Below are 22,345 nucleotides of genomic sequence, written 5' to 3' on the forward strand. Positions count from 1 at the left end.
AGGAGCGCACGTCAACCCAAGCACCCCACCCACCCGCCCCTTCAACCACCGTCTGCCCCACCTGTGACAGAGACTGTAGGTCCCGCATTGGACTCATCAGCCACCTGCGAGCTCATTTTTAATGTGGAAGCAAGTCATCCTCGGTTCCGAGGGACTGCCTAAGAAGAAGAAGAGTTCGCAGAAAAATCACAAAGATATATTAGAATTATTTTCATTTATTTGGAAAAAAATAAATTTGAACTTCTCTTCAACAGAAAAGACATATATAAAACATAATAGATAAACATATGTACAATTCTCTTATAAATATACACTATATACAAAATAAAATTAGAAAAAGTATATTTCATTTTGTATGCATATCAAAAATTCTTAAATTATAAAATATTAAAATAACATTGGCTTGACTTTGAAACAGAACTGTAATAATCTTCCATGTTTTGTTAATAAAAGGAGTCCTTCATGATAAGACATATACACGACACATTCCCAAATTTGACTATATATAGAATAAAGATGATCAATTGGGAGGGCAGCAATTCCACTGAAAGGTTCGACTGATGTCCTGAACCATAGATTCACAAATAGGATTCATTAAAGTCTGATCTGTGAGAATGGGCAACTGCCTTGAATGCAGCTCTCCAATCTTTTATCTTCTGCAGTGTACACTGTACGTGTCCCGTGTTTAGAACGGGTTCTTGCGATGCTGTACTTTTGTCAATCAGTCATATTGAGAAGAAGGGTCCGATGCAGAGAGAAGGGCGCTGGCTTGAAGAGTAGCAGTCCAGCGAGACTGCGGGCGCCATATGGTAATGCGACTTATATTCGATGCTTATTGCTAAAGGGGATAGCACACATACAGTATAGATCATGTTGAGAATTCTTGGCCACAATCGGTTCAAAAGGTCCTGCCTTTTTGTCTCAGCCACCCCCCCACCCCTCCCATTTTCAGTCCTTGGCATGCAGATTTTTTAGGAATGACTTCACCATTGAAAATAGTGCAAAGGTTCCCCAGCTTCCAAAGAGATGTCAGCAGGCAATCTTCATTATCCAGAAGCCAGGTTCAAAAACGGTCTTTTTAATATATAGATATAAATATATATAGAGAGAGAGAGCTCGATGTATATATTTATATATATATAAAAACAATAAAGAGGTTATTCATTCCAAAAATGAGCAGCATGAATAAATATTAAATACAGGAATACAAAACCCCGTAGAGTCCAATAAATCTGTAAACATTCAGAGACGGGGGAAGCGTGAGCATCTACGTCTGAGGAGACGGAATTCATACCTGCAAAAGGGGAGGAACAGAAAGAAAGATTAGGCGCTGTGCAATGGTGGTCTGTCCTTGCTGTAGGACCAGCTGGAGCTTCGCGCTTTGTTTCCGTGACCCTTACCTCCAGCTCCAGAAACAGTCGAGACTTACCTCAGTTGCAAATATGCATGGCTCGATCCGTTCCGGCATAATGTACATTGGATGGTACAAACCCTCCTTCTGAAATGACACTGGGGGGTTAGAGGATGACAGGCATTCTGATCTCTTACTGAAAGGAAGAAAAAAAGGGGGGGAGGGAAAGGTGCAGGGACATTAGATTTCTATTGGCTGCTACTGTAGAAAATCTCCCAACATTATACAAGCCTCAGGAATAGCGCTGGAGAGTATTTAAGCACGACACTCACTTTTCAATATTCTTTTTAGAAGGCTCCTCCTCCTTCAGTTCCCCAGACAGATTGTAATCCATTGGATGCAGTTTCTGTTTACAGTTAAATTTTTCAGTCAGACAATCGCTGCTCAATTCAGCATCTTTGTTGGAAACCTTGAACTGTCCCGTGGAGATGATGAAGGCCTCCTTCTCCTTCTGGTAATCCGACAGGTTGTTGATGGTCTCCAAGTCGTTCCGCACGGCATTCCGTCCGTCCTGGTTTCTCCTCAGGTGCTTCAGGATCACCACCGCGGCGAACACCACCAGGGTGAGAGTGACGAGGCCCAAAGCGAAAGAGATGGCGAGGGCAACGGGGAAAGGGTCGGCCACGTCGGTAGGGGTGGTGGGCTTGACACGAAACTCGCAGTTGGGCCCCATAAATCCAGCCGGGCACTCACAGACATGGCCGGTGTAATGTGTATAGCAAATACCTTTATTCCTGCATGGGTTGCTGCCGCAGGCATCCATGCGAATGCTGCAGTCCTTCCCACCATAGCCCAGGGTGCAGCTGCAAGTAAAGGAGTTGACACCGTCAATACAGGTGCCACCGTTGGCACACGGAGTCTTGGCACAATCGTCCATGTTGACCTCACATCTCGACCCGGTGAATCCTATCCGGCAGCGGCAGATGAAGCTGCGGCCAAGGTCCAAGCAGTATCCTTTTAACAGGAAGGGTAGATTTTAGAGCGGTCAAAAAACACAATCCTGTAGAGTTGGGGATGGGGAAGAGTATGGTTGGGGGTGGGTGGTGGTTTGACCAGTGAGCGATGCCACGACTTACCATTCGCACATGGGTTGTTGGTGCAACGGTCTATCTTCTTCTCGCAGTTGGACCCAGTGAAGCCAATGGGGCAGCGGCAGATGTAGCCTCCGTGAGGCTTCTCAGTGCAGGAGCCGCCATTAAAGCATGGAGCATCAGCACAGGTCATGGCACTGATCTCACAGTTCTTGCCATAGAATCCTTGGGGACACGTGCATGTGTAATTGTTCTCTAGATCCTACAAGATTGCCATAAACAGAGAGAGAGTGTAATTAAACCGGCAATTTCCAAATGCAATTTAACTGGACAGGGTATTTCAATCCCGTTTGGTGCTTGTGGGGGAAAAGAGGAAAGGGGTTATTTTACTAATGTTCAGCACAAAGATGGGCACTGGTCTTTGTAGAAACGGCAACACAGGGGGGTAGTGCGGGGGTGTCATCAGTGGCACACTGCCATGGCACTGTGTGACGCAACACAAAGCTGCCTAGAATACGGCGCACGTTGCCAATCCCACAGCTCAATGGTAAATGCGCCTTGTGGGAAGAGGTCGAGCCATTCAGACAGGGGAGCTTCCGAGTACAATCCCTGATATGTGCTCCGTCAGCTGATGTCAGCCAGCGCGGCATCTGAGACACGACAAAGGAAGAGCTCCTGCCTGAAGAACACGGAGAGAGAAATGTGGAGAATATTACAGAAAACAAATTGTTACTCATTCATAGAAGGCAAAAAAAGAGAGTGGGAAATGGTGAGTGTGAAATGGTGGGGTCCCAGCGGTGTAGCAGGTGGATGCTCTTCCGGATTTGGAATTCAAACACACAACAGGAAGATTTACACTGATATTTGAATCAGAATCGTACACATGCTTAGAAAAGACAGATCAAGAAATTCAATACAAATAAGAGACAAAGGAAATCTTTCCCATTGTCAAGACAGAGTACAGGGACAGAGTACAGGAACCCTTAACATGCATCGACCACATGCTATACCTTACCTGGAATCTTTAAATCATCCTGTACTTGGCCCGGAATCCTGAACTTATCCTGTACTTGGCCCGGGATCCTGAACTAATCCTGCTCCTGATCCGGGATCCTGAACTCATCCTGTATTTGACCCGGGATCCTGAACTCATCCTGTTGCTGACCCGGGATCCTGAACTCATCCTGTACTTGACCCGGGATTCTTAACTCATCCTGTACCTGACCTGGGATCCTAAACTCATCCTGCACCTGTCCCGGGATCCTGAGCTCATCCTGTACTTGGCCCGGAATCCTTAACTCATCCTGTACTTGATCCGGGATCCTGAACTAATCCTGCTCCTGATCCGGGATCCTGAACTAATCCTGCTCCTGATCCGGGATCCTGAACTCATCCTGTATTTGACCCGGGATCCTGAACTCATCCTGTTCCCGACCCGGGATCCTTAACTCATCCGGAAGCCGACCCGGCATCCTGATCTCATCCTGTACCTGACCCGGGATCCTGAATTAAACCTGCACCTGACCCGGAATACTTAACTTATCCGGTAATTGATCCAGGATCCTGAACTAATCCTGCTCCTGACCCGGAATCCTTAACTCATCCTGTACCTGATCCGGGATCCTGGACTTATCCCGTACCCGACTCGGGATCCTGAACTCATCCGGTTCACGACCCGGGATCCTGAACTCATCCGGTTCACGACCCGGGATCCTGAAGTCATCCTGTACCTGACCCGGGATCCTGGACTCATCCTGTTCCTGACTCGGGATCCTGAACTCATCCTGTACTTGATCCGGGATCCTGAACTCATCCTGTATCCGACCCGGGATCCTGAACTCATCCCGCTCCTGACCCGGAATCCTTAACTTATCCGGTACATGATCCGGGAACCTGAACTTATCCTGCTCCTGACCTGGAATCCTTAACTCATCCTGTACTTGACCCGGGATCCTGAACTCATCCAATACTTGATCCGGGATCCTGAACTCATCCTGTACCCGACTCGGGATCCTGAACTCATCCTGCCACTGACCCAGAATCCTTAACTTATCCGGTTCTTGTCCGGGATCCTGAACTCATCCTGTACCCATCCCGGGATCCTTAACTCATCCTGTACTCGACTCGGGATCCTGAACTAATCCTGCTCCTGACCTGGAATCCTTAACTCATCCTGTACTCGACTCGGGATCCTGAACTCATCCTGTTCCTGACTCGGGATCCTGAACTGATCCTGTACCCGACTCGGGATCCTGAGCTCATCCTGTACCCATCCCGGGATCCTTAACTCATCCTGCAGTCGACTCGGGATCCTGAACTCATCCTGTTCCTGACTCGGGATCCTGAACACATCCTGTTCCTGACTCGGGATCCTGAACTCATCCTGAACCAAACCCGGGATCCTGAACTCATCCTGTAACCGACCCGGGATCCTGAAATCATCCTGTTCCCGACCCGGGATCCTGAACTCATCCTGTACCTGACCCGGGATCCTGAAATCATCCTGTTCCCGACCCGGGATCCTGAACTCAACCTGTACCTGACCCGGGATCCTTAACTCATCCTTTTCCCGACCCGGGATCCTGAGCTCATCCTGTACCCGACCCAGGATCCTTAACTCATCCTGTAACCGACCCGGGATCCTGAACTCATCCGTTTCCCGACCTGGGATCCTGAACTCATCCTGAACCCGACCCGGGATCCTTAACTCATCCTGTAACCGACTCGGGATCCTGAACTCATCCGTTTCCCGACCTGGGATCCTGAACTCATCCTGAACACGACCCGGGATCCTGAACTCATCCTGTAATTGTCCCAGGGTCCTGAACTCATCCTGAACACGACCTGGGATCCTGAATTCATCCTGTAATTGTCCCGGGATCCTGAACTCATCCTGAACACGACCCGGGATCCTTAACTCATCCTGTACTTGACCCGGGATCCTGAACACATCCTGTACTTGACCTGGGATCCTGAACTCATCCTGTACTTGACCCGGGATCCTGAACTCATCCTGTACCTGACCGGAATCTTTAACTCATCCTGTACTTCACCCGGGATCCTGAACTCATCCTGTACTCGACCCGAGATCCTGAACTCATCCTTTACCCGACCCGGGATCCTTAACTAATCCGGTACACGACCCAGGATCCTGAACTCATCCTATTCCTGACCCGGGATCCTGAACTCATCCTGTACTCGACCCGGGATCCTTAACTCATCCTTTATCCGACCTGGGATTCTTAACTTATCCTGTACCTGACCCGGGATGCTTAACTCGTCCGTTTTCCGACCCGGGATCCTTAACTCATCCTGTTCCTGACTGGGATCCTGAACACATCCTGTTCCTGACCCGGGATCCTGAACTCATCCTGTTCCTGACCCGGGATCCTGAACTCATCCTGTTCCCGACCCGGGATCCTGAACTCATCCTGTACACGACCCGGGATCCGTAACTCATCCTGTTCCTGACTGGGATCCTGAACTCATCCTGTTCCTGACCCGGGATCCTGAACTCATCCTGTTCCTGACCCGGGATCCTGAACTCATCCTGTACACGATCCGGAATCCTGAACTCATCCTGTTCCTGACTGGGATCCTGAACTCATCCTGTACCCGACCCGGGATCCTGAACTCATCCTGTACCTGACCGGGATTCTTAACTCATCCTGTTCCTGACTGGGATCCTGAACTCATCCTGTTCCAGAACTGGGATCCTGAGCTCATCCGGTTCCTGACCCGTGATTCTGAACTCATCCTGTAGCCGACCCGGGATCCTGAACTCATCCTGTAGCCGACCCGGGATCCTTAACTCATCCGGTTCCTGACCCGTGATCCTGAACTCATCCTGTACCTGACCCGGGATCCGGAACTCATCCTGTACTCGACCCGGGATCCTGAACTCATCCTGTACCTGACCCGGGATCCTGAACTCATCCTATGCCTGGCTGGGGATTCTGATCTCATCCTGTATTTGACTCGGAATACTTAACTTATCCTGTATCTGACCTGGGATCCTGAATTCATCCTGTACCTGACCCGGGATCCTGAACTCATCCTGTATCCGACCCGGGATCCTGAACTCATCCTGTACCCGACCCGGGATCCGGAACTCATCCTCTTCCTGACCCGGGATCCTGAACTCATCCTGTACCTGACCCGGGATCCTTAACTCATCCTGTAACCGACCCGCGATCCTTAACTCATCCTGTAACCGACCCGGGATCCTGAACTCATCCTGTAACCGACCCGGGATCCTTAACTCATCCTGTAACCGACCCGGGATCCTGAACTCATCCTGTAACCGACCCGGGATCCTGAACTCATCTGGTTCCCGACCTGGGATCCTCAACTCATCCTGTACTTGACCCGGGATTCTTAACTCATCCTGTAACCGACCCAGGATCCTTAACTCATCCTGAAGACGACCCGGGATCCTTAACTCATCCTGTCTCCGACCCGGCATCCTTAACTCATCCTGTAGATGACCCGGGATCCTTCAGTCATCCTGTTCCCGACCCGGGATCCTGAACTCATCCTGTACCTGACCCGGGATCCTGAACTCATCCTTTACTTGACCCGGGATCCTGAACTCATCCTGTACTCGACCCAGGATCCTTAACTCATCGTGTAGATGACCCGTGATCCTGAACTCATCCGGTTCCTGACCCGGGATCCTTAACTCATCCTTTACTTTAACCGGGATCCTTAACTCATCCTTTACCCGACCCGGGATCCTGAACTCATCCTGTTCCTGACCCGGGATCCTGAACTCATCCTGAACCTGACCCGGGATCCTGAACTCATCTGGTTCCCGACCTGGGATCCTCAACTCATCCTGTACTTGACCCGGGATCCTGAACTCATCCTGTACCCGACCCAGGATCCTGAACTCATCCTGTACCCGACCCGGGATCCTTAACTTATCCTGTACCCGACCCGGGATCCTGAACTCATCCTGTACTTGACTCGGGATCCTGAACTCATCCTGTACATGACCCGGGATCCTTAACTCATCCTGTACCTGACCCGGGATTCTTAACTCATCCTGTTACCGACCCGGGATCCTTAACTCATCCTGTAACCGACCTGGGATCCTTAACTCATCCTGTTACCGACCCGGGATCCTTAACTCATCCTGTAGATGACCCGGGATCCTTAACTCATCCTGTAGATGACCCGGGATTCTTAACTCATCCTGTTACCGACCCGGGATCCTTAACTCATCCTGTAACCGACCCGGGATCCTTAACTCATCCTGTAGATGACCCGGGATCCTTAACTCATCCTGTACATGACCCGGGATTCTTAACTCATCCTGTAACCGACCCGGGATCCTTAACTCATCCTGTAATCGACCTGGGATCCTTAACTCATCCTGAAGATGACCTGGGATCCTTAACTCATCCTGTATCCGACCCGGCATCCTTAACTCATCCTGTAGATGACCCGGGATCCTTAAGTCATCCTGTTCCCGACCCGGGATCCTTAACTCATCCGGTTCCCGACCCGGGATCCTTAACACATCAAGTACCCGACCCGGGATCCTGAACTCATCCTTTACTTGACCCGGGGTCCTTAATTCATCCAGTACTTTACCCGGGATCCTGAACTCATCGTGTAGATGATCCGTGAATCTGAACTCATCCTGTTCCTGACCCGGGATCCTGAACTCATCCTGTACCCGATCTGGGATCCTTAACTCATCCTTTACCTGACCCGGGATCCTGAATTCATCCTGTAACCGACCCGGGATCCTGAACTCATCTAGTTCCCGACCTGGGATCCTCAACTCATCCTGTAGACGACCCGGGATCCTTAACTCATCCTGTATCCGACCCGGGATTCTTAACTCATCCTGTTACCGACCCGGGATCCTTAACTCATCCTGTACCTGACCCGGGATCCTGAACTCATCCTGTACTTGACCCGGGATCCTTAACTCATCCTGTAACCGACCCGGGATCCTGAACTCATCTGGTTCCCGACCTGGGATCCTGAACTCATCCTGTACTTGACCCGGGATCCTGAACTCATCCTGTACCCGACCCGGGATCCTTAACTCATCCTGAAGACGACCCGGGATCCTTAACTCATCCTGTCTCCGACCCGGCATCCTTAACTCATCCGGTTCCCAACCCGGGATCCTTAACACATCATGTACCCGACCCGGGATCCTGAACTCATCCTGTACCTGACCCGGGATCCTGAACTCATCCTTTACTTGACCTGGGATCCTGAACTCATCCTTTACTCGACCCAGGATCCTGAACTCATCCGGTTCCTGACCCGGGATCCTGAACTCATCCGGTTCCCAACCCGGGATCATTAACTCGTCCTGTATCAGACCCGTGATCCTGAACTCATCCGGTTCCTGACCTGTGATCCTTAACTCATCCTGTACACGACCCGGGATCCTGAACTCATCTTGTTCCTGATCCGTGATCCTGAAGTCATCATGTTCCTGACCCGGGATCCTGAACTGATCCTGTACTCGACCCGAGATCCTGAACTGATCCTGTACTTGACCCAGGATCCTTAACTCCTTCTGTACCCGACCCGGGATCCTTAACTCATCCTTTACTTTAACCGGGATCCTTAACTCATCCTTTACCCGCTCCGGGATTCTTAACTCATCCTGTTCCTGACCCGGGATCCTTAACTCAACCTTTACCCGACCCGGGATCCTGAACTCATCCTGTTCCTGACCCGGGATCCTGAACTCATCCTGAACCTGACCCGGGATCCTGAACTCATCTGGTTCCCGACCTGGGATCCTCAACTCATCCTGTACTTGACCCGGGATCCTGAACTCATCCTGTAACCGACCCGGGATCCTGAACTCATCTGGTTCCTGACCTGGGATCCTCAACTCATCCTGTACTTGACCCGGGATTCTTAACTCATCCTGTAACCGACCCGGGATCCTTAACTCATCCTGAAGACGACCCGGGATCCTTAACTCATCCTGTCTCCGACCCGGCATCCTTAACTCATCCTGTAGATGACCCGGGATCCTTCAGTCATCCTGTTCCCGAGCCGGGATCCTGAACTCATCCTGTACCTGACCCGGGATCCTGAACTCATCCTTTACTTGACCCGGGATCCTGAACTCATCCTGTACTCGACCCAGGATCCTTAACTCATCGTGTAGATGACCCGTGATCCTGAACTCATCCGGTTCCTGACCCGGGATCCTTAACTCATCCTTTACTTTAACCGGGATCCTTAACTCATCCTTTACCCGACCCGGGATCCTGAACTCATCCTGTTCCTGACCCGGGATCCTGAACTCATCCTGAACCTCACCCGGGATCCTTAACTTATCCTGTACCCGACCCGGGATCCTGAACTCATCCTGTACTTGACTCGGGATCCTGAACTCATCCTGTACATGACCCGGGATCCTTAACTCATCCTGTTACCGACCCGGGATCATTAACTCATCCTGTAACCGACCCGGGATCCTTAACTCATCCTGTAACCGACCCGGGATCCTTAACTCATCCTGTACATGACCCGGGATCCTTAACTCATCCTGTACATGACCCGGGATTCTTAACACATCCTGTAACCGACCCGGGATCCTTAACTCATCCTGTAACCGACCCGGGATCCTGAACTCATCCTGTAACCGACCCGGGATCCTGAACTCATCTGGTTCCTGACCTGGGATCCTCAACTCATCCTGTACTTGACCCGGGATTCTTAACTCATCCTGTAACCGACCCGGGATCCTGAACTCATCCTGTAACCGACCCGGGATCCTTAACTCATCCTGAAGACGACCCGGGATCCTTAACTCATCCTGTACACGGCCCGGGATCCTTAACTCATCCTGTCTCCGACCCGGCATCCTTAACTCATCCTGTAGATGACCCGGGATCCTTCAGTCATCCTGTTACCGACCCGGGATCCTGAACTCATCCTGTAACCGACCCGGGATCCTTAACTCATCCTGAAGACGACCCGGGATCCTTAACTCATCCTGAAGATGACCCGGGATCCTTAACTCATCCTGTCTCCGACCCGGCATCCTTAACTCATCCTGTAGATGACCCGGGATCCTTCAGTCATCCTGTTACCGACCCGGGATCCTGAACTCATCCTGTACCTGACCCGGGATCCTGAACTCATCCTTTACTTGACCCGGGATCCTGAACTCATCCTGTACTCGACCCAGGATCCTTAACTCATCGTGTAGATGACCCGTGATCCTGAACTCATCCGGTTCCTGACCCGGGATCCTTAACTCATCCTTTACTTTAACCGGGATCCTTAACTCATCCTTTACCCGACCCGGGATCCTGAACTCATCCTGTTCCTGACCCGGGATCCTGAACTCATCCTGAACCTGACCCGGGATCCTGAACTCATCTGGTTCCCGACCTGGGATCCTCAACTCATCCTGTACTTGACCCGGGATCCTGAACTCATCCTGTACCCGACCCAGGATCCTGAACTCATCCTGTACCCGACCCGGGATCCTTAACTTATCCTGTACCCGACCCGGGATCCTGAACTCATCCTGTACTTGACTCGGGATCCTGAACTCATCCTGTACATGACCCGGGATCCTTAACTCATCCTGTTACCGACCCGGGATCCTTAACTCATCCTGTAACCGACCTGGGATCCTTAACTCATCCTGTTACCGACCCGGGATCCTTAACTCATCCTGTAACCGACCCGGGATCCTTAACTCATCCTGTACATGACCCGGGATCCTTAACTCATCCTGTACATGACCCGGGATTCTTAACTCATCCTGTAACCGACCCGGGATCCTTAACTCATCCTGTAATCGACCTGGGATCCTTAACTCATCCTGAAGATGACCTGGGACCCTTAACTCATCCTGTATCCGACCCGGCATCCTTAACTCATCCTGTAGATGACCCGGGATCCTTAAGTCATCCTGTTCCCGACCCGGGATCCTTAACTCATCCGGTTCCCGACCCGGGATCCTTAACACATCAAGTACCCGACCCGGGATCCTGAACTCATCCTTTACTTGACCCGGGGTCCTTAATTCATCCAGTACTTTACCCGGGATCCTGAACTCATCGTGTAGATGATCCGTGAATCTGAACTCATCCTGTTCCTGACCCGGGATCCTGAACTCATCCTGTACCCGATCTGGGATCCTTAACTCATCCTTTACCTGACCCGGGATCCTGAATTCATCCTGTAACCGACCCGGGATCCTGAACTCATCTAGTTCCCGACCTGGGATCCTCAACTCATCCTGTAGACGACCCGGGATCCTTAACTCATCCTGTATCCGACCCGGGATTCTTAACTCATCCTGTTACCGACCCGGGATCCTTAACTCATCCTGTACCTGACCCGGGATCCTGAACTCATCCTGTACTTGACCCGGGATCCTTAACTCATCCTGTAACCGACCCGGGATCCTGAACTCATCTGGTTCCCGACCTGGGATCCTGAACTCATCCTGTACTTGACCCGGGATCCTGAACTCATCCTGTACCCGACCCGGGATCCTTAACTCATCCTGAAGATGACCCGGGATCCTTAACTCATCCTGTCTCCGACCCGGCATCCTTAACTCATCCGGTTCCCAACCCGGGATCCTTAACACATCATGTACCCGACCCGGGATCCTGAACTCATCCTGTACCTGACCCGGGATCCTGAACTCATCCTTTACTTGACCTGGGATCCTGAACTCATCCTGTACTCGACCCAGGATCCTGAACTCATCCGGTTCCTGACCCGGGATCCTGAACTCATCCGGTTCCCAACCCGGGATCATTAACTCGTCCTGTTTCAGACCCGTGATCCTGAACTCATCCGGTTCCTGACCTGTGATCCTTAACTCATCCTGTACATGACCCGGGATCCTGAACTCATCTTGTTCCTGATCCGTGATCCTGAAGTCATCATGTTCCTGACCCGGGATCCTGAACTGATCCTGTACTCGACCCGAGATCCTGAACTGATCCTGTACTTGACCCAGGATCCTTAACTCCTTCTGTACCCGACCCGGGATCCTTAACTCATCCTTTACTTTAACCGGGATCCTTAACTCATCCTTTACCCGCCCTGGGATTCTTAACTCATCCTGTTCCTGACCCGGGATCCTTAACTCATTCTGTAACCGACCCGGGATCCTTAACTCATCCTTTACCCGACCCGGGATCCTGAACTTATCCTGTTCCTGACCCGGGATCCTGAACTTATCCTGTACCTGACCCGGGATCCTTAACTCATCCTGTAACCGACCCGCGATCCTTAACTCATCCTGTAACCGACCCGGGATCCTGAACTCATCCTGTAACCGACCCGGGATCCTTAACTCATCCTGTAACCGACCCGGGATCCTGAACTCATCCTGTACCTGACCGGGATTCTTAACTCATCCTGTTCCTGACTGGGATCCTGAACTCATCCTGTTCCAGAACTGGGATCCTGAACTCATCCGGTTCCTGACCCGTGATCCTGAACTCATCCTGTAGCCGACCCGGGATCCTGAACTCATCCTGTAGCCGACCCGGGATCCTTAACTCATCCGGTTCCTGACCCGTGATCCTGAACTCATCCTGTACCTGAGCCGGGATTCGGAACTCATCCTGTACTCGACCCGGGATCCTGAACTCATCCTGTACCTGACCCGGGATCCTGAACTCATCCTATGCCTGGCTGGGGATTCTGATCTCATCCTGTATTTGACTCGGAATACTTAACTTATCCTGTATCTGACCTGGGATCCTGAATTCATCCTGTACCTGACCCGGGATCCTGAACTCATCCTGTATCCGACCCGGGGTCCTGAACTCATCCTGTACACGACCCGGGATCCGGAACTCATCCTCTTCCTGACCCGGGATCCTGAACTCATCCTGTACCTGACCCGGGATCCTTAACTCATCCTGTAACCGACCCGCGATCCTTAACTCATCCTGTAACCGACCCGGGATCCTGAACTCATCCTGTAACCGACCCGGGATCCTTAACTCATCCTGTACTCGACCCGGGATCCTGAACTCATCCTGTACCTGACCCGGGATCCTGAACTCATCCTATGCCTGGCTGGGGATTCTGATCTCATCCTGTATTTGACTCGGAATACTTAACTTATCCTGTATCTGACCTGGGATCCTGAATTCATCCTGTACCTGACCCGGGATCCTGAACTCATCCTGTATCCGACCCGGGGTCCTGAACTCATCCTGTACACGACCCGGGATCCGGAACTCATCCTCTTCCTGACCCGGGATCCTGAACTCATCCTGTACCTGACCCGGGATCCTTAACTCATCCTGTAACCGACCCGCGATCCTTAACTCATCCTGTAACCGACCCGGGATCCTGAACTCATCCTGTAACCGACCCGGGATCCTTAACTCATCCTGTAACCGACCCGGGATCCTGAACTCATCTTGTAACCGACCCGGGATCCTGAACTCATCTGGTTCCCGACCTGGGATCCTCAACTCATCCTGTACTTGACCCGGGATTCTTAACTCATCCTGTAACCGACCCGGGATCCTTAACTCATCCTGAAGACGACCCGGGATCCTTAACTCATCCTGTCTCCGACCCGGCATCCTTAACTCATCCTGTAGATGACCCGGGATCCTTCAGTCATCCTGTTCCCGACCCGGGATCCTGAACTCATCCTGTACCTGACCCGGGATCCTGAACTCATCCTTTACTTGACCCGGGATCCTGAACTCATCCTGTACTCGACCCAGGATCCTTAACTCATCGTGTAGATGACCCGTGATCCTGAACTCATCCGGTTCCTGACCCGGGATCCTTAACTCATCCTTTACTTTAACCGGGATCCTTAACTCATCCTTTACCCGACCCGGGATCCTGAACTCATCCTGTTCCTGACCCGGGATCCTGAACTCATCCTGAACCTGACCCGGGATCCTGAACTCATCTGGTTCCCGACCTGGGATCCTCAACTCATCCTGTACTTGACCCGGGATCCTGAACTCATCCTGTACCCGACCCGGGATCCTGAACTCATTCTGTACCCGACCCGGGATCCTTAACTTATCCTGTACCCGACCCGGGATCCTGAACTCATCCTGTACTTGACTCGGGATCCTGAACTCATCCTGTACATGACCCGGGATCCTTAACTCATCCTGTACCTGACCCGGGATTCTTAACTCATCCTGTTACCGACCCGGGATCCTTAACTCATCCTGTAACCGACCCGGGATCCTTAACTCATCCTGTTACCGACCCGGGATCCTTAACTCATCCTGTAACCGACCCGGGATCCTTAACTCATCCTGTACATGACCCGGGATCCTTAACTCATCCTGTACATGACCCGGGATTCTTAACTCATCCTGTAACCGACCCGGGATCCTTAACTCATCCTGTAATCGGCCTGGGATCCTTAACTCGTCCTGAAGACGACCTGGGATCCTTAACTCATCCTGTATCCGACCCGGCATCCTTAACTCATCCTGTAGATGACCCGGGATCCTTAAGTCATCCTGTTCCCGACCCGGGATCCTTAACTCATCCGGTTCCCGACCCGGGATCCTTAACACATCATGTACCCGACCCGGGATCCTGAACTCATCCTTTACTTGACCCGGGGTCCTTAATTCATCCAGTACTTTACCCGGGATCCTGAACTCATCGTGTAGATGATCCGTGAATCTGAACTCATCCTGTTCCTGACCCGGGATCCTGAACTCATCCTGTACCCGATCTGGGATCCTTAACTCATCCTTTACCTGACCCGGGATCCTGAACTCATCCTGTAGCCGACCCGGGATCCTTAACTCATCCGGTTCCTGACCCGTGATCCTGAACTCATCCTGTACCTGAGCCGGGATCCGGAACTCATCCTGTACTCGACCCGGGATCCTGAACTCATCCTGTACCTGACCCGGGATCCTGAACTCATCCTATGCCTGGCTGGGGATTCTGATCTCATCCTGTATTTGACTCGGAATACTTAACTTATCCTGTATCTGACCTGGGATCCTGAATTCATCCTGTACCTGACCCGGGATCCTGAACTCATCCTGTATCCGACCCGGGGTCCTGAACTCATCCTGTACACGACCCGGGATCCGGAACTCATCCTCTTCCTGACCCGGGATCCTGAACTCATCCTGTACCTGACCCGGGATCCTCAACTCATCCTGTAACCGACCCGCGATCCTTAACTCATCCTGTAACCGACCCGGGATCCTGAACTCATCCTGTAACCGACCCGGGATCCTTAACTCATCCTGTAACCGACCCGGGATCCTGAACTCATCCTGTAACCGACCCGGGATCCTGAACTCATCCTGTAACCGACCCGGGATCCTTAACTCATCCTGAAGACGACCCGGGATCCTTAACTCATCCTGTCTCCGACCCGGCATCCTTAACTCATCCTGTAGATGACCCGGGATCCTTCAGTCATCCTGTTCCCGACCCGGGATCCTGAACTCATCCTGTACCTGACCCGGGATCCTGAACTCATCCTTTACTTGACCCGGGATCCTGAACTCATCCTGTACTCGACCCAGGATCCTTAACTCATCGTGTAGATGACCTGTGATCCTGAACTCATCCGGTTCCTGACCCGGGATCCTTAACTCATCCTTTACTTTAACCGGGATCCTTAACTCATCCTTTACCCGACCCGGGATCCTGAACTCATCCTGTTCCTGACCCGGGATCCTGAACTCATCCTGAACCTGACCCGGGATCCTGAACTCATCTGGTTCCCGACCTGGGATCCTCAACTCATCCTGTACTTGACCCGGGATCCTGAACTCATCCTGTACCCGACCCGGGATCCTGAACTCATTCTGTACCCGACCCGGGATCCTTAACTTATCCTGTACCCGACCCGGGATCCTGAACTCATCCTGTACTTGACTCGGGATCCTGAACTCATCCTGTACATGACCCGGGATCCTTAACTCATCCTGTACCTGACCCGGGATTCTTAACTCATCCTGTTACCGACCCGGGATCCTTAACTCATCCTGTTACCGACCCGGGATCCTTAACTCATCCTGTTACCGACCCGGGATCCTTAACTCATCCTGTTACCGACCCGGGATCCTTAACTCATCCTGTAACCGACCCGGGATCCTTAACTCATCCTGTTACCGACCCGGGATCCTTAACTCATCCTGTAACCGACCCGGGATCCTTAACTCATCCTGTTACCGACCCGGGATCCTTAACTCATCCTGTAACCGACCCGGGATCCTTAACTCATCCTGTACATGACCCGGGATCCTTAACTCATCCTGTACATGACCCGGGATTCTTAACTCATCCTGTAACCGACCCGGGATCCTTAACTCATCCTGTAATCGGCCTGGGATCCTTAACTCGTCCTGAAGACGACCTGGGATCCTTAACTCATCCTGTATCCGACCCGGCATCCTTAACTCATCCTGTAGATGACCCGGGATCCTTAAGTCATCCTGTTCCCGACCCGGGATCCTTAACTCATCCGGTTCCCGACCCGGGATCCTTAACACATCATGTACCCGACCCGGGATCCTGAACTCATCCTTTACTTGACCCGGGGTCCTTAATTCATCCAGTACTTTACCCGGGATCCTGAACTCATCGTGTAGATGATCCGTGAATCTGAACTCATCCTGTTCCTGACCCGGGATCCTGAACTCATCCTGTACCCGATCTGGGATCCTTAACTCATCCTTTACCTGACCGGGGATCCTGAACTCATCCTGTAACTGACCCGGGATCCTGAACTCATCTAGTTCCCGACCTGGGATCCTCAACTCATCCTGTAGACGACCTGGGATCCTTAACTCATCCTGTATCCGACCCGGGATTCTTAACTCATCCTGTTACCGACCCGGGATCCTTAACTCATCCTGTACCTGACCCGGGATCCTGAACTCATCCTGTACTTGACCCGGGATCCTTAACTCATCCTGTAACCGACCCGGGATCCTGAACTCATCTGGTTCCCGACCTGGGATCCTGAACTCATCCTGTACTTGACCCGGGATCCTGAACTCATCCTGTACCCGACCCGGGATCCTTAACTCATCCTGAAGACGACCCGGGATCCTTAACTCATCCTGTCTCCGACCCGGCATCCTTAACTCATCCGGTTCCCAACCCGGGATCCTTAACACATCATGTACCCGACCCGGGATCCTGAACTCATCCTGTACCTGACCCGGGATCCTGAACTCATCCTGAAGACGACCCGGGATCCTTAACTCATCCTGTCTCCGACCCGGCATCCTTAACTCATCCTGTAGATGACCCGGGATCCTTCAGTCATCCTGTTCCCGACCCGGGATCCTGAACTCATCCTGTACCTGACCCGGGATCCTGAACTCATCCTTTACTTGACCCGGGATCCTGAACTCATCCTGTACTCGACCCAGGATCCTTAACTCATCGTGTAGATGACCCGTGATCCTGAACTCATCCGGTTCCTGACCCGGGATCCTTAACTCATCCTTTACTTTAACCGGGATCCTTAACTCATCCTTTACCCGACCCGGGATCCTGAACTCATCCTGTTCCTGACCCGGGATCCTGAACTCATCCTGAACCTGACCCGGGATCCTGAACTCATCTGGTTCCCGACCTGGGATCCTCAACTCATCCTGTACTTGACCCGGGATCCTGAACTCATCCTGTACCCGACCCGGGATCCTGAACTCATCCTGTACCCGACCCGGGATCCTTAACTTATCCTGTACCCGACCCGGGATCCTGAACTCATCCTGTACTTGACTCGGGATCCTGAACTCATCCTGTACATGACCCGGGATCCTTAGCTCATCCTGTACCTGACCCGGGATTCTTAACTCATCCTGTTACCGACCCGGGATCCTTAACTCATCCTGTAACCGACCCGGGATCCTTAACTCATCCTGTTACCGGCCCGGGATCCTTAACTCATCCTGTAACCGACCCGGGATCCTTAACTCATCCTGTACATGACCCGGGATCCTTAACTCATCCTGTACATGACCCGGGATTCTTAACTCATCCTGTAACCGACCCGGGATCCTTAACTCATCCTGTAATCGGCCTGGGATCCTTAACTCGTCCTGAAGACGACCTGGGATCCTTAACTCATCCTGTATCCGACCCGGCATCCTTAACTCATCCTGTAGATGACCCGGGATCCTTAAGTCATCCTGTTCCCGACCCGGGATCCTTAACTCATCCGGTTCCCGACCCGGGATCCTTAACACATCATGTACCCGACCCGGGATCCTGAACTCATCCTTTACTTGACCCGGGGTCCTTAATTCATCGTGTAGATGATCCGTGAATCTGAACTCATCCTGTTCCTGACCCGGGATCCTGAACTCATCCTGTACCCGATCTGGGATCCTTAACTCATCCTTTACCTGACCCGGGATCCTGAACTCATCCTGTAACTGACCCGGGATCCTGAACTCATCTAGTTCCCGACCTGGGATCCTGAACTCATCCTGTACCCGATCTGGGATCCTTAACTCATCCTTTACCTGACCCGGGATCCTGAACTCATCCTGTAACCGACCCGGGATCCTGAACTCATCTAGTTCCCGACCTGGGATCCTCAACTCATCCTGTAGACGACCCGGGATCCTTAACTCATCCTGTATCCGACCCGGGATTCTTAACTCATCCTGTTACCGACCCGGGATCCTTAACTCATCCTGTACCTGACCCGGGATCCTGAACTCATCCTGTACTTGACCCGGGATCCTTAACTCATCCTGTAACCGACCCGGGATCCTGAACTCATCTGGTTCCCGACCTGGGATCCTGAACTCATCCTGTACTTGACCCGGGATCCTGAACTCATCCTGTACCCGACCCGGGATCCTTAACTCATCCTGAAGACGACCCGGGATCCTTAACTCATCCTGTCTCCGACCCGGCATCCTTAACTCATCCGGTTCCCAACCCGGGATCCTTAACACATCATGTACCCGACCCGGGATCCTGAACTCATCCTGTACCTGACCCGGGATCCTGAACTCATCCTGAAGACGACCCGGGATCCTTAACTCATCCTGTCTCCGACCCGGCATCCTTAACTCATCCTGTAGATGACCCGGGATCCTTCAGTCATCCTGTTCCCGACCCGGGATCCTGAACTCATCCTGTACCTGACCCGGGATCCTGAACTCATCCTTTACTTGACCCGGGATCCTGAACTCATCCTGTACTCGACCCAGGATCCTTAACTCATCGTGTAGATGACCCGTGATCCTGAACTCATCCGGTTCCTGACCCGGGATCCTTAACTCATCCTTTACTTTAACCGGGATCCTTAACTCATCCTTTACCCGACCCGGGATCCTGAACTCATCCTGTTCCTGACCCGGGATCCTGAACTCATCCTGAACCTGACCCGGGATCCTGAACTCATCTGGTTCCCGACCTGGGATCCTCAACTCATCCTGTACTTGACCCGGGATCCTGAACTCATCCTGTACCCGACCCGGGATCCTGAACTCATCCTGTACCCGACCCGGGATCCTTAACTTATCCTGTACCCGACCCGGGATCCTGAACTCATCCTGTACTTGACTCGGGATCCTGAACTCATCCTGTACATGACCCGGGATCCTTAGCTCATCCTGTACCTGACCCGGGATTCTTAACTCATCCTGTTACCGACCCGGGATCCTTAACTCATCCTGTAACCGACCCGGGATCCTTAACTCATCCTGTTACCGGCCCGGGATCCTTAACTCATCCTGTAACCGACCCGGGATCCTTAACTCATCCTGTACATGACCCGGGATCCTTAACTCATCCTGTACATGACCCGGGATTCTTAACTCATCCTGTAACCGACCCGGGATCCTTAACTCATCCTGTAATCGGCCTGGGATCCTTAACTCGTCCTGAAGACGACCTGGGATCCTTAACTCATCCTGTATCCGACCCGGCATCCTTAACTCATCCTGTAGATGACCCGGGATCCTTAAGTCATCCTGTTCCCGACCCGGGATCCTTAACTCATCCGGTTCCCGACCCGGGATCCTTAACACATCATGTACCCGACCCGGGATCCTGAACTCATCCTTTACTTGACCCGGGGTCCTTAATTCATCGTGTAGATGATCCGTGAATCTGAACTCATCCTGTTCCTGACCCGGGATCCTGAACTCATCCTGTACCCGATCTGGGATCCTTAACTCATCCTTTACCTGACCCGGGATCCTGAACTCATCCTGTAACTGACCCGGGATCCTGAACTCATCTAGTTCCCGACCTGGGATCCTCAACTCATCCTGTAGACGACCTGGGATCCTTAACTCATCCTGTATCCGACCCGGGATTCTTAACTCATCCTGTTACCGACCCGGGATCCTTAACTCATCCTGTACCTGACCCGGGATCCTGAACTCATCCTGTACTTGACCCGGGATCCTTAACTCATCCTGTAACCGACCCGGGATCCTGAACTCATCTGGTTCCCGACCTGGGATCCTGAACTCATCCTGTACTTGACCCGGGATCCTGAACTCATCCTGTACCCGACCCGGGATCCTTAACTCATCCTGAAGACGACCCGGGATCCTTAACTCATCCTGTCTCCGACCCGGCATCCTTAACTCATCCGGTTCCCAACCCGGGATCCTTAACATAGATACATAGATACATAGAGATAGGAACAGGAGTAGGCCATTCGGCCCTTCGAGCCTGCTCCGCCATTCAATGAGATCATGGCTGATCTTCGTCTGAGATCATAGCTGATCTTACCAGTTCAGTACCCCGTCCCCGCCTTTTCTCCGTAACCCTTAATCCCCTTAGCCTTCAGAAATATATCCAATTCTCTCTTGAAAATATTTATTGAATTAGCCTTCACAGCCCTCTGTGGCAGGGAATTCCACAGGCTCACCACTCTTTGAGTGAAGAACTTCTTCCTCATCTCTGTTTTAAATGATTTGCCCGCTATTTTTAGACTGTGGCCCCTGGTTCTGTGCTCCACGGCCATTGGAAACATTCTCTCTGAATTCAGCCTGTCCAGGCCTGCCATAATTTTATATGTTTCGATGAGATCCCCTCTCAATCTTCTAAACTCCAGTGAGTACAAGCCCAAACTATTTAATCTCTCTTCGTAGGTCATTCCCGCCATTCCAGGTATCAGCCTGGTGAATCGCCGTTGCACTCTTTCCATGGCAAGAACATCCTTCCGCAGATGGGGCGACCAAAACTGTACACAATACTCCAGATGCGGTCTCACCAGCACCTTGTACAGCTGTAGTAAGGTATCCCTATTCCTATACTCGAACCCCCTTGATATGAAGGCCAACATACCATTTGCCTTCTTAATCGCCTGTTGCACCTGCATGCTCTCCTTCAGTGACCGGTGCACAAGAACACCCAGGTCCCTCTGCACTTCCCCATCTCCCAATCTATTGCCATTTAGATAATAATCTACCCTCCTGTTTTTACCCCCAAAGTGGATAACCTCGCATTTATCCACATTATAGTGCATCTGCCACGTATCCGCCCATTCCCCCAACCTGTCCAAATCGCACTGTAGCCTCCTGACATCCTCATCAGAGCCCACCCCTCCTCCTAGTTTAGTGTCATCAGCGAATTTGGAAATATTGCATCCAATTCCCTGATCCAGATCATTTATATATATTGTGAACAGCTGGGGTCCCAGGACAGATCCTTGCGGCACCCCGCTGGTCACTGCCTGCCACTCCGAAAACGAGCCGTTTATTCCAACTCTCTGTTTTCTATCCGCCAGCCAGTTCTCTATCCACGTTAATACTTTGCCCCCAATCCCATGAGCCTTAATTTTGCATGATAATCTTTTGTGTGGGACCTTATCGAAGGCTTTCTGGAAGTCAAGGTACACCACATCCACTGGCTCTCCCCCATCTATTTTACCAGTTACTTCCTCAAAAAATTCCAGCAGATTAGTCAAACACGA

The 22,345-nt window shown here is 51.7% G+C and overlaps 1 protein-coding gene across 1 annotated transcript in view; it reads right to left on the minus strand.

Moving 5' to 3' along the window:
- Positions 1-205: 205 nt before the first annotated feature.
- dlc (deltaC) overlaps positions 206-22,345 on the minus strand; it is a 411,024-nt gene continuing 388,884 nt past the window's right edge. The window contains exons 5-8 of the mRNA XM_085973599.1: positions 2,488-2,704; positions 1,684-2,365; positions 1,430-1,547; positions 206-1,294 (exon numbers count right to left, since the gene is read on the minus strand). Of these exons, the coding sequence (XP_085829725.1) occupies positions 1,289-1,294; positions 1,430-1,547; positions 1,684-2,365; positions 2,488-2,704 (1,023 nt within the window). The 3' untranslated portion in view covers positions 206-1,288. The remainder of the gene's footprint in view (positions 1,295-1,429; positions 1,548-1,683; positions 2,366-2,487; positions 2,705-22,345) is intronic.

This window comes from Somniosus microcephalus, chromosome 34 (genome assembly GCF_052327205.1).
Source record: "Somniosus microcephalus isolate GS21.2 chromosome 34, FLI_Smic_1.0, whole genome shotgun sequence".
In the NCBI taxonomy this organism is placed as follows: domain Eukaryota; kingdom Metazoa; phylum Chordata; class Chondrichthyes; order Squaliformes; family Somniosidae; genus Somniosus; species Somniosus microcephalus.